This window comes from Zerene cesonia, chromosome 17 (genome assembly GCF_012273895.1).
Source record: "Zerene cesonia ecotype Mississippi chromosome 17, Zerene_cesonia_1.1, whole genome shotgun sequence".
Taxonomy (NCBI): Eukaryota; Metazoa; Arthropoda; class Insecta; order Lepidoptera; family Pieridae; genus Zerene; species Zerene cesonia.
The window spans coordinates 3,585,547-3,598,777 of NC_052118.1; the positions used below are offsets into that span (position 1 = coordinate 3,585,547).

At 32.3% G+C, this 13,231-nt stretch overlaps 3 protein-coding genes across 3 annotated transcripts in view; 2 read left to right on the forward strand and 1 right to left on the reverse strand.

Moving 5' to 3' along the window:
* Window positions 1–442, forward strand: part of LOC119833346 — a 4,631-nt gene extending 4,189 nt beyond the window's left edge. Inside the window, exon 5 of the mRNA XM_038357333.1 lies at window positions 379–442. Coding sequence (XP_038213261.1) covers window positions 379–442 — 64 coding nt within the window. The remainder of the gene's footprint in view (window positions 1–378) is intronic.
* A 747-nt stretch (window positions 443–1,189) lies between these two features.
* Window positions 1,190–5,109, forward strand: LOC119833541. The gene is made up of 5 exons (XM_038357591.1): window positions 1,190–1,261; window positions 2,752–2,875; window positions 3,132–3,284; window positions 3,376–4,551; window positions 4,760–5,109. Exons 1-5 carry the CDS (start codon window positions 1,190–1,192, stop codon window positions 5,107–5,109), a joined length of 1,875 nt encoding a protein of 624 aa, XP_038213519.1.
* A 6,868-nt stretch (window positions 5,110–11,977) lies between these two features.
* On the reverse strand, window positions 11,978–13,184 carry LOC119833508. The gene is made up of 2 exons (XM_038357530.1): window positions 13,076–13,184; window positions 11,978–12,779 (listed from the first exon to the last, which is right to left on the reverse strand). The coding sequence occupies exons 1-2, from the start codon at window positions 13,112–13,114 to the stop codon at window positions 12,054–12,056; spliced, it is 765 nt and encodes a 254-aa protein (XP_038213458.1). The 5' UTR covers window positions 13,115–13,184; the 3' UTR covers window positions 11,978–12,053.
* Between the last annotated feature and the right edge of the window lie 47 nt (window positions 13,185–13,231).

Sequence of the window (13,231 nt, forward strand, 5' to 3'; positions counted from 1 at the left end):
GCCGCTGGTGATCGGTCGTTTTGGAAATCTTTGGGGGAGGCCTATGTCCAACAGTGGACGTCCTAAAGGCTGCAACGATTTTATCGTTTTTGTAAAACGAAACTCAATCACTGGACCAGCCTGAAAATTAGCGCTGTTACGCACATTTTTTGGTGTACTGCATAATAACGCATTTAACAGAGGCAGGTTCCGTTTTCTTTAGAGAATGAACATATTATCCGTCTGAGGACTGTGCAGACCAATGTTACGTTCTTTATTCACAATCGTCAGCGTTGGTCCAATAAATGGTCCTCGATTTTTGCTGTAATGTTCAGAGGCCCATCTTCACAATAGTTAGCGTTGATCCAACAAATGGTCATTGATATGCCGTAATGCTAGGAGGCCCCTTTTCACAATCCTCATCGTTGGTCCAACAAATGGTTCTCGATCTTTGCAGCAATGATAGGAGGCCCCTTAACACAACTGATAGCATTGGACCAACAAATAATTGCAGGGACAATGGGCTCTGGCTAAAGTGTATTGTTAATGAATTTTAAACATGCGGAGTCGTAAATAGGTAGGTTCATATTTTCGTAGGTGCAAGGTTTTCAGCATCTTGTTTTCGTGGGAGGTATACATAGGTAGCTTTTTAATACTATCACAGTATTTTTAAGTACTCTATTTACTGAAATTTTATAGTTATTGATATATTTTTATATCCCTGACTGATTCTGAGAAAAAAAGAAACGATATGAAGTTGTGGTATTAAATAGATAACTAAACTCAGCAGTGGTATTCAAGTAGGTATGTTCGAACGGGTAATGACTGATAAAAAAGTAAATATCGTTTCAAAAGGATTTGATTTGAATAACACTTAATTTAAGTCGCAATAATAAACGTAAAAGAGAAACATTATGATAGGTTCAAATGACATAACAAATTCCAATTTTCTATAACAAATTCTCTAGACATTTAACCACAAAATAATTACACGATAAGATAAGACAAAGTAGCCGTGTTCGGGTTCGATAAAACTGTCAATGCACGTAAAGAGTCCGTCAATAAGACGACATGCTCTCTTGAATTTTCTTATTTATAAAGCTATTATTTTGAATAGTGTAGTGTAAAAGATCCGCCTAGCGTCGAGTGAAGTTGTTGCAATGTATTTTAATATAAATTGTTTATAAAATGTCTATATACAAACAACTGAATGGATTTTGATGGACGTCGGGAAAGCGCTGGTTGGCGCTGGTCACTCCTCTTTTCTGTTATATTCCTGAACGTGAGTACTTGTATCGGTTACAAAATCTATTCGCATCGAATGTTTTAAAACGGGTAAAATCTTCTACAAATAATAAATTTTACATACGTAACCGGAAATATATTTGCGTCATAACTATTATGTTCCTTGTTGTTAAACTGTAGGTAGCTCTCGTTAATATTCAACAAGAGAAAGATTAATTAAATAAAATGGTTTGGGTACTTATGCATTTGTTTTCCCAAAAGTGCAGATAACATTATACTATACAAAAATATTATTATTTACATACGCCATGGTCTGATATATCTATCTACGTAGCCAGGTAAGGGAAACGTACTTTTACACTGGATTTTACAATTATAGTTTCCAATTTCTAATGTTTTTATCTCCGTGGCCGTGATGTCACAAACTTGGATGTTATCTCAGGATACCTACGTCAATTTACAAAGACAGGTGTGAGTTGACAAAACAACAGACAAAACAACAGATAAAACAATCAAATTAAACTATTTATAGTAGATGCAAACACCGCAATATTTAACAAATTGCTTGAACGATTTAAATACTTCATTGCGTTGCTTGCAATGATCAATTAACAAACAACTTTATCATGTTTATCAAATAAATACTAATCTTATTTGATTTTATTCCACTAAGCATACCCTAGGATCTATATCTATTAAAGGCATTTAAATGTAAGAGATTCAATAGGATATAGTAGATTTTGTTTATTTCATATAACAATTTTCTGTAGGTAATTCAGGCGATTCTGACCGAGGCCATTATAATTATTAGATAATATGTATTATTCCAAAATAAAAATAACTCAAAATAACTATGAATGATGTTTGTATAACTTAAATAAAAAAAACTAAATATTATCTTTTATCACGTGCATAATTTACTCGCACAGAAGCCAATACATCATTCTTATGCCGATATTATTGTGTGACGTAGCTTGATGTGTAGGTAAGTTGTGAGTCTTATATTGATAAATGCAAATATTTTAATCTTATCGTGTCTATTGATTAAATAATGTATAAGCGAAAAAACAGAAAAAATGTTTATTAAAGTAATATAACAGTGGCATCAATTTTCTTCGTAAAACCTCCATAATTTTGTTGTAGGTATCGGTACGTTTTATGTGTTATGTTCTTCGATATTTTAACGATTTAATTAATATATCGATTACAACAATGGATTAAAAAACATAATTTTAGTATTATATAATTTGTAGGTACTAGAAAGCTTTTAAAACACAAGATTTTTTTTTTTAATTTAGATCAGAGATATAAAAAATGTGTCGTCTGTCTGTTTATATGCTTGATATGATTAGACGCTAGATTCATTCTAGAAGTTATAATTATTTTCTTGTGTGTATTTCCGAAAAAGCGATCTGAAATTCCATGTTTATAACTTGTTTTGACCACTTCATCACGAATATCGAAACAAAAATCGGTGCATACATTTCTCATTTTGATATTTTATCTATTTCCTTTCTTCATTTTCAGATATGCCTGCCAAGTCTAGTGCTTTCCTATGGTGTTTTCTGGGTGCACCTATCCAGTTTCGGGGTACCATTATGGGTCGGCCTTACGACTCCATCTATTTTTGTCCTAACCTATAGTTTATCACGTGAGTTATAAAATAATATAAAAACACATCCTTTTATCCTATTAATATCTTAATTTGAATTAATCATTGTGTTTGATGTTTAATAATTTCTATACTATGATATATACCTAAAGTCAAATTAAATTAGAGTATCGGTTTGAAAAAAAAAACAATTTTAGAAGTAAAATAATAAAACTAAAATATTTCGAAAAAAAATGGTTATTATGCGCAGCTACCGTTTTTAAGTTTATTAACATATTATCTGGCTTAATTTTAGAATGCTGGTTCAGAGAAGCTGCGGACTCATGGGGTGGCTCTGTAGGATACAGAGTGATGGGTACTATAGGTTTATTCTTTGTGGTCGTCAGTCTCATCATTTGCGCTTTCATACCATACCATGTACAGCCTTACATCTATGGAATAGTAGGAGGTGAGTTGTAATGTTGGTCATTAATCTTGCTCGTTTGTCTTTTTTCATTTATGTCCTATTAATATAATTGAAAATTGTCTTGTTTTTTTAGGTCTAGGATCGTCTCTATTGTCTGCACAAGTAGATGCAGTTATATTTGAAACATATGATACTCGTTTGGTGTCTGTAAGAGGATGGTGCCTTCTTGGACAAGCAATTGGTCTATCAATATTTCCACATTTACTAACGGAATTAATAGACGTTTATGGATATTTTTTCGCTTATATTGTCTTTGCTGGCATTATGTTACAATCGTTAGTCGCAATTATGTTGTTGAATATAGACGAGAGTATGCGTAGACCTGCTTCGTTCTCAAGATATAAAGATTTATCTCAAAGTTATATGGTGTATAAGAATGAAGCGATGGATAATTTTTACGGAACGGAATTACAGTTACATTATTTAAATAAAAAGTGTTGGAAAAACCCATCTGACGATCAATTACATCGGGAAGAAGATCCCAAGTTAGATGATGTAAGTATCATAGAAACTATCACACCTCCTCCAAGTCCAGAAGAGAAAAGAAGAAACATATTTGGAGTTGAAATTTTGCCAGAAATACCAGAAGAAAGCGAAGAAAGCGATAGTGAAGATCATAACGCAGCTGCTTTTAACAAGAATAAGAATCGTTTAAGTGTAGCTATTAAAAGACTGAGTACCTTGGGAGAAAACATAGACGGATGTATTATAAATCAAGTAAGAAGGGATTCACAAACAGAACGTGACAATGCTGATATAAGTGAATTTACAGAATTCGAAGTAAAATATGAAACTATAGCACCCATGACCGATATACACACAGAGAAAATATTTAATACTTTTAGCTTTAGATGTCAATCAGCTTACATGAATATGAAAAGAAAGTTGTGGATTCCTTCATATAGAATGTACAGAATAAGACGAAGATTTATTTACTTTATGTACAGCATCAATGACACATTTTTAAAGCCGCTAACAAGGTCGCTTTCTTGTGGAAAGTTTTATCCTGCCTTGCTACTGAGTTTTTCAAGGTTAAGTTTACTTTCAATATCTTTAGTTTTGTTACCGATGTTAGCCTCTGAAGTGCATCCGAAAATTTCGATGCTTGAGATGAACTTTTTGATGTCTCTGTATGGATTTACTTGGATTTGTTTTCTGTTATGTACACCCTGGCTCGAACAGACACCAAAAAGAAATTACAAATATATTGTCGTCATGGGCCTGGGCATATCAACGATCTCAGCATTTGGTATGTTTCTACGTAATATTATAACTTTTTTTTTATCAAAATTGACACATTTCTTCTTTAATCTTTATCAGTTCGTACTTGGTATCAAACTATTAAAAAGTCGTTACAAATCTGATTACAAGTTGTCCCAGTTAATTTATTAAAAATTGTTTAGAATTCCACTTTTAAAGGTATGCGATAACACAATTTTTATAACGATCCATTTCAGTGTTAGCAGCAGATAACAACCACGATTCGTATTCAATCGGATGCGTTATTGCTGGTTTTGGATTTGGAGCTGTGGCATCAAGCTGGGAGACAGCTGTGCAAGACTTCGTCGGCGCTAGAAAGTGGCCTAAAATTCACAGCACATTAGAAACCCTTTCAGCTTGCTTAATGACTGTATTTGTTGTAGGGCTCTCTTTTATAATAGAAAAACCAAATGGTCCCCAATTCGCTATGTTCATATTAGGTATAATATTAGCTATTGTGACATTTGTTTGGTTAATCATAGCCGCTGTTTCAATTTATTTGACAAAAATAAGAACGATGAGACTTGGTAGGAAATGTTTATTTTAGTTACTGAAATAAAAAATTACCAAAGAAAGGTAGTTACGACTTAAAAGAAAAAATATATGCAGATAATAATCAATGTGATATATAATGTATATATATAATTGTACTTGTTGTAGATATAGAATTGACGTATAATTAAAAAAATGTAAATATTCGACAGTAAATATGACGTATGAGTAGGTATGTACAATTGTATATAATTAAAATTTAAATTATTACATATTAAAGTCAGTTTTTTATGCTATATCTTTTATTTTTTATTATATAACATATTTATACACTTTATATTATCTGTTCATCGAGAGACAAATAGAGATATTTTATAATAATGAACGCATAGTAAATGTTTGAGATGTACCTTGCTTACTCGTTAAAGGAAATTCCCAGATAAACAGAGTTATTAAGTAATTTTTATAACCGTGCTACTAATCCTTGTCAACAAGTCTAGGAAACGGAGATGAAGTATTTCTAAAACCATTGCTAATATAAACTTGTATCTATTATTTTTTCGTTGCGCACAACACATTATTTAGGACTTTCATCATCGTTTTCTTCAAACGCTGATTGTTGTCGGCCGCTGTAAGGACAAAGGCTTCATGTGTTAGTCCTTGGAAGTAGGGAAAGGCAAGTAGGGTATTGACCTGAATATATATCTATACCTATTTAAAATATACATAGTTAAATTATGTAATTTGAGGATCCTTTGAAAAAAAAATTGGTATGCTCGTTCCTTAAAAATCATTTTATTATTCAGACAACACAAAAATATGATGAATCCTACCATATCCTATCAATAGTTATTACTATACAAAAGAATACTAGTTAAATAGCAACACCTATAAATAGTAATAATCTTAAATAAATTAAACTATTTAACAGCAGCCTAGAAACCGCTACTTTTAGATAAAGATATTATTGACCAGTGAGTGACCGTTGCCTAGGGTAATCTCGAACTCAACTTTAAAACGAACAACTCTTACAATTTTCCTTTAAAATATTCCCATTGACTGAATTAACAACTTATATCTACTATTACCTAAGCACTCAGTACAAAATACACCGTAAACAAAGTGATATGATAATAATCGCAGGAAATTATGTGTCAACTTTATTTGTTTAACATCAGTCGTAATCTATGTGAGGCAGTGTATGTAAATTATAAATGAGTCGTTTGAGGCAACAGCTACCTCGTGAGAGCATGGATATTATCTCTGATCAGTGCAGGTTGACATACGACTGAAAAGTCTGCGTGACAAATAACTTGTACTCCAATCGAACGAAAATCTATTAGTTTTATTAACGTTTAAAATGTGGCCATGGCTCTCAAGAAAAAAGAACACAAAAATATATATCTGCTATTTTTGGTACGTATGAATGTGTAAGAGTTTCAGATCAGAAAGTTGCATAACTTAGTGTCACTAAAATTTAATTGATTTTTTCAGGCCACAGTTATAATTCAAGTGGGTGTAACGAGTGCTGAAAATTTTGATTGTAAAGGGAAGGCTTTTTATTGTTTGAATTCAACACATTTTATGATATGTGTCGACTTCGGCGATGGAATATCAAAATCCGTCGACGACTTCCTAATACCATGCCCTCCTCCTACTACTTGTTTGGAAACCAATATTTATGAGTGTGAATATCACATACCGACCACTCTAAACCCTATTATTCAGCAGAGTGAAGTGACGAAAAATGTGATTGAAACTAGTCCTCATTCATTTTGGGAAGGCACAGAATATACAACAGCAACACCACCATTTTGGTATATTAATGTGGGTGAAAAATCTGAGCAATATAATACAGGAAGTTCAACAATTGAAAATGAATTATTTTTAAATAATGATAAAATTTTACCTCATTTTAAATCAAATTCTGAAATAGAAGCAACAACGAAGCAAATCGAGAAATGGGAAACGGAATATATTACAACAAATGAACTCAATATAGACAGTGAAATACTAAAGGTTTCAACATTTACAAATCAACCTCAAGTAGACTCTGTAAGCGATCATTATGCTGAATTCACTAAATATACTGTACTTGAAAACAATGAAATGCTTGAGACCACTACAGAATTAAATCTTAAACCCACTAGAGATCAAGAAGTGACTAACGATTTTAGTTCCTACACGAGCAACATCGATGAATTTAATATATACCTCACGACAACACCATATTATGAGCAGTACTTTGATACTGTTAGTGCTACGACTTCATCAGGACAGCCCTTAGTTGAAGTTGCATCTCGTTCATATAAATCACCTGTTATTACAGAGTCAAGTCATGAGTATTCAACTCCAGAAGGCTATAAATCAACGGAGACAATAATAGACCCCACAAATTTAGTTACTGACTCTGATTTTATTAGTAATGATTACGTAAAATATTTTAATAGTCCAACTACAGATGAAATAATACCTAGTACATGGAGTAATATAAACAAAGTTGAAACTTCATTAGTTAATACTGAAGGAGGAGTCATAAGCAATGACATTGAACAAATAAGAAATGAAATGAAAATCCCTATTTATACAGTCAAATATTTACAAACAAATGCTGATAAAGGATTTACCGAAAACAATAACTTGGAAACACAAACAATTAATGTCTATGGGAGTAAAACTACAAGCGTCTACGATAATATTATGAGCGATGTACCTATCTATACTAATAATAATATTTTCAGTGAGACGACAGAATTGCCCGATAATAATTTAATTAAAGCTACTGATCTTAATCATAAAATTTCAGAAATTACCCAAACATATACCCCTACAGAAAGCATGTCGCTAGCTTCTAATCTTGTTGAGGACAAATCTACTTTATATGAATTAAATAGTCTTGGAATAACAGATTTGGATTTTAACCAACATGCAGAAAAAGATGTACTTATAACGGAGTCAGTAAATATATTTGAAACAAATACAGAAAGTCTGCTGTCTCACAACGGTTATACAAGTAATATGCAAAAAAATTATGATTCTGAAAAATACTCACAAACAAATCATTTATTAGATAATATTCATAGTAGACTTGACAAAGATAATGTGTTAAAATACACTAGAGATAGCGCCACTGGAATCTACAAAGAGATGACTGAAGGGGACGAAGCAGCTAACTTCTTTCCTGAAGGTACAGTTTTACCCAATAATCCTAGTTATGAGGAAATAACATTACCTAATAATGATATTTCAAGTACTAATATTTTATCAAAGTTAGTGCCAAATGCGGGAGCAGTTAAAACCACAGAAGTATATGTAAATGAATATCCTCAAGAAAATATAACAGTATCGGAGAAAATGTACGAGGAGAATTCTTTGTCTACTCTTGATAGTTTAGCGTCGGGAGCGTTTGGTCATGAAAATGTATTTACAACAGAATTTAATGGGGATTTACTTCCATCTAGTGACCAACAAGAAATTATTCAGAGATATATCACAATCACAGATAATTTTAAGAAGCATGATACTGTTCCCACTGATACTGTTATAAACGCAAAAGTTACATATAGTCATTTAAAAGCAAATTCGGTATCAGATATTTTTGATAAATCTACGTTAACACAAGAATTAGATAGAAGAAACAACATGAATGGGATAAATTCAACGGCTCTGAGTAATAATTTCAATGATGAGACAAAATACAAAGATATTATAGATAAAATTATAGGGTCTAAGTTAAAACCCATAGAATTAAATTCCAATTTTACCCTTACTAATGATGTAACAGAGACAGATCAAGCCTTTTCAGACATAGTTTTAACAAGTAAAAATATCCAAGCAACACCAGTAAAATACAAATCTTCAAAAAGCGTACAAAATGAATTTAGAAAAAGCTTAAATCCAACTACTTACGAAACCACAGATAGTAATACTGTCCAAAGTCCTGTCATAATTGATACATCAGACGCTGCGATTGAGGTTCTTGGTAATATTGACGAGTCAAAGTCCTTAATTCAAAAGGAACAACCAATGTCAACGTTATATATTGAATCTCAGATAGTTCCTACTATTCCTTATTCCGGCAATTTAAATAGCAGAGAAAGAGCCATTGAAAACAATATCGAAAATAATATTCAGATTTTAACCGAATATTGGAGTGAAGGTATAACCGCTACAGAAGATAAAGAATATACTACAAATACCTTAGGAACTGAAAATAAACTATACATACTCGACGATAAAAAAACAACTTACAATAACGCCCAAGATCTTATTTACAAATCAAACACAACCCACGAGAACATTCATTCATTGGATAATATTAATCCGTCAAAATTATCATCCGATACTCATGATGTAACACTGGTATCAACACTATTTTCAGAAACTCCGACTGTACTGACTGCAATACCTAATGATGGTAGTTCAAACAACATCCAGTATAACATAAAAAAATCCGATACAACGAATAAGGATTTATTAAATAATATTAATAAATCGAAATTCTCTAATCGTGACGTACAAACAATGTTAACATTACATTTTGAAAATCAAACAATGTCGACAATACCTTATCCAGAAATAAGTACTGAAATCAATACCGATCATAATTTTCTGCCTTCAAGAGGAAGTTGGAACCATGGTAAATCAGGTACAGTAACAGATACAGAATATGCTACTAATACCATAGTGCCTGAATCATATCGATACAATTTGTATATAAATAATTTGCAATATAAAGAAACTGACGAGTATGTATTTCAAACTAATGCACCCAAATCAGATAATATTAAAATTTTAGAGTCTCTTAGCAGCACAAGAGGATTAAATAATCAGATCTACACATTTCCAAGTGACGGATATGTGTCCACAGAACCATTACAAATAAATCTTACTAATAATAAAGATTCCTACGGAGATGAGACATTGCCAATAATTACTGAAAGATATCCAGCTGTAACTTCAACTGAAAGTAATGTTTATAAAAGCGTCGAGACTTCTGCTGTACCAGATTTGTATCAACAATACAATGAAGATGTAGTGAGTGCATCACCTAAACAAATACATGTAAATAAAGCCTATGTTGCAAATGGAGGAACTTCGAAAGCACAGGCTATAAATTATAACTACGAAGATACGTCCGTCCCCGGGACGGATAAAAAGCATTTAAAATTCCAAGATAATTTGCTGACAACGATCAATTTACAATATGAAACTCCAGATTTCAAGAATCAAAGAATATCTGTTGAAACTTTTTCTTCTATATATTCTGAAAACATTGAAGGGACTTTAACTAAAACAACATCACTTCCACAAATAAAAGATAATTTATATGCAACAGAAAAGCCCGATATTCTAAACGGAAACGACGGAATATCAAGCACAAAAAGCCAAACGGTCCGTTCAGGTAAAGACAATGGAAATACACTCTTTTCATCTATACACGTTACCCAAGGTTTGGAAATTATTAACAATATCATAAGAACAGGAGAAAATAATGTAAATATGCTAGAACCAGAAGTTATTTTTCCCGTTGTGTCGAACAATGGTACTACCAGTAGCATTAATTTATCAATAAATGTATTACTCCCAAAAGTATCAAAACTGGAAGAGACTAAAACAACAAGCAATCAAAGAATATCTTTTGTTACCTCTCCTATTATTTATTCTGCAAACACAACAGGTACTTTACCTAAGACAACATCGCCTCCGCAAATACAAGCAACTTCTTATACAACTAGCAAGCTCGATACGTTAAACCTAAAAGATGGCAGTTCAAGTGTGACACGTCAAACGGCCAGTACAGCTAGTGACAATGAAAACATACTCTTTTCAGCGATACACGTTACAACTACACCGGATTTGGAAAATATTGAATATACTATAATAACAGGAAAAAATAAAATAAATACGCCAGAGCCGGAAGTCATATTTTCTATTGTGTCTGACAAGGATACAGCGGAAAATAATAATTCGTCAGTAAATGTATTACGTCCAAGAATTTTAAATGAAGAGAAGTATCATACTTCGAATTCTACAAAGTCCAAAGTAAATTCAACAGAAAAAAATCAAGCAAAAAATCAAACGACAGTATCGCCAGTTACTGCCATACATGAAGCTACAGTTAATACTCGTGTAATCGGTTTTAACTGTTTGAATCGTTTTCGTGGAAAGTATGCCGACGAGAATGACTGTCAAAAGTTCTACATTTGTATTGGAAGATTCTATCCCATAGCCGGACACTGCCCTATTAATACGGTATTTAGCGAAATTCTTAAACAGTGTACTAGGAATTTATCTCATTGTGTAAGAAATAATCAATTTAAGTGTGTAAGAGCTGGCAGATTCAGTGATATTTGGGAAAAAAATGCATATTATATTTGTGTAAAAAGTAAAAATAAATACGTAAGATTTAAACTTAGGTGTCAAAAAGGCTATGTACTTAACATAAAATCCGTTACTTGTATCGAGGACACATCACAGGTTTTGCTTTCAAAACATGAGGTCGATTCTAAAAGTAGCAGTAGTAGGAGTACCGATACTAGGTCAGAAAATTCTGAAAACAAACCTTTGAAATATAATTTCAAGTGTACCCAAGAAGGTATATTTTCAGAACCACATGATTGTAGGACCTATTATTTATGCACTAAGAATTCCAAATCTGAATTTAGACGCAGAAAGAAAAAATGTGACTCCGATGAGGTTTTTCATAAAACAAAGAAAAAATGTGTTGATGCAGAGAGTTACGAGTGTGACGACTTCTAAGATACTTTGTTTAATTCTTTAAAGATATATTTATTTATTATTCATTATAGATTTTAATGCCTTTATTTAATAAATAAATTAATGAGTACATGATATGGAGCTGGTTTTATTTATAAAAGGTCATAACATCAATACAGTTTCTGGTTTTATATACTAAAGTAGTATTTATTATTTTATTAAATAATTTATACAATGATACAATCAGTCTTTTATACGAATATAATCCAAAAGAAATTATTAATTTTTTCGAGGTCGTCTGTTTGCCGATCCAGCGCCTTGTAAAAATTGATCTTCCTCATCCCTTTCCAAGGAAATACAAAAGCTATTCGAGAACAGCGTGCATCGAATAACAGATTCTCCTTTAGCTGGTCTCTGTGGGCAGAAGTAAGTGACGCGCACAGGCCCTTCATCGTCGGTTACAGCAAATTTATAATTTTCACATTCAATAGGCTTTACTCTTGTTCCATATGGAGTAAATCCATTCCCATTAATACGATTGGTATCACCCTTCCTGTTACCGTCTGAATAATACCTGTTTGTAATTGAAGTGTTGTTTCCCAGAGGACATCTGTATTTATCGGGTGAGGTGCATGCCCGCGTATAGCCGTTAAAAACTGTGCGTCCTGTACATTGGAATTTTAGGCCTTGGAATCGATTTTTATTTGGTATACACAAAATGTAGCCTTTGCAGCCAGGAACATTTGGATCTGCTATCCGCTCATTGCGGTAGCATCGGACGTTCTTCGTTAGTGCTGGATCGATATAATTACTAATATTCTCACAGACTTCATTGGATTCTTCATTGCATATTGTATTTGATGGACATAAGAAAGCTGGACCGAGCGTATTGCCCTCTTCACAAAGTCTTAACCGTGAGACTCCATCACATACAAAACCATACGGTCCGCAGTCCATTTTATTTGTGTAATAGTTTGTTCCTCTAGCATCAATAAGCGGAAGGATCTGCGTAACAAAATAATTGTTAATTTATTACATATTACATAATTACTTCTTTACAATAAGAACATAATTAAAAAGAGACGGAAATTATTGGTTAATACTGTAGTAGTTTTCAAGAATATTTTTTTTGGACTAAAATCATTGTAACATCAAGAAAGAGTATTTATGAGTTATTTTAAACTTTATATTTTCTCACATGTAATCATATTTCTTATTTATTATTCGCAATTAGGAAGGAAAAAGGATTTTTGTAAATTTCTAATTAAAAATTTCTTACATTCAATAAATGTTTAACTTACGAGTGACAAAAATATCCACACGGGAGTGTATTTCAACATTTTTCAAACTTAGAACATTTACAATTGACAAGAAACACAAAACCTCGTCTCTATACGACCACTGCTCGTCAACTAACAGCATCAGTTACTTTCTTTTCAAACTTCGTATTTCGCATC

Bases quoted from the DNA above. Each gene is read 5' to 3' on its own strand.
- LOC119833541 (XM_038357591.1), top strand. From the start codon at position 1,190: ATGGATTTTGATGGACGTCGGGAAAGCGCTGGTTGGCGCTGGTCACTC. The intron at 3,285-3,375 runs GTGAGTTGTAAT...TTGTTTTTTTAG, and splicing joins CATCTATGGAATAGTAGGAG to GTCTAGGATCGTCTCTATTG. The intron at 4,552-4,759 runs GTATGTTTCTAC...GATCCATTTCAG, and splicing joins ATCAACGATCTCAGCATTTG to TGTTAGCAGCAGATAACAAC.
- LOC119833508 (XM_038357530.1), bottom strand. From the start codon at position 13,114: ATGTTGAAATACACTCCCGTGTGGATATTTTTGTCACTC. The intron at 12,780-13,075 runs GTAAGTTAAACA...TTTGTTACGCAG, and splicing joins TGTGGATATTTTTGTCACTC to ATCCTTCCGCTTATTGATGC.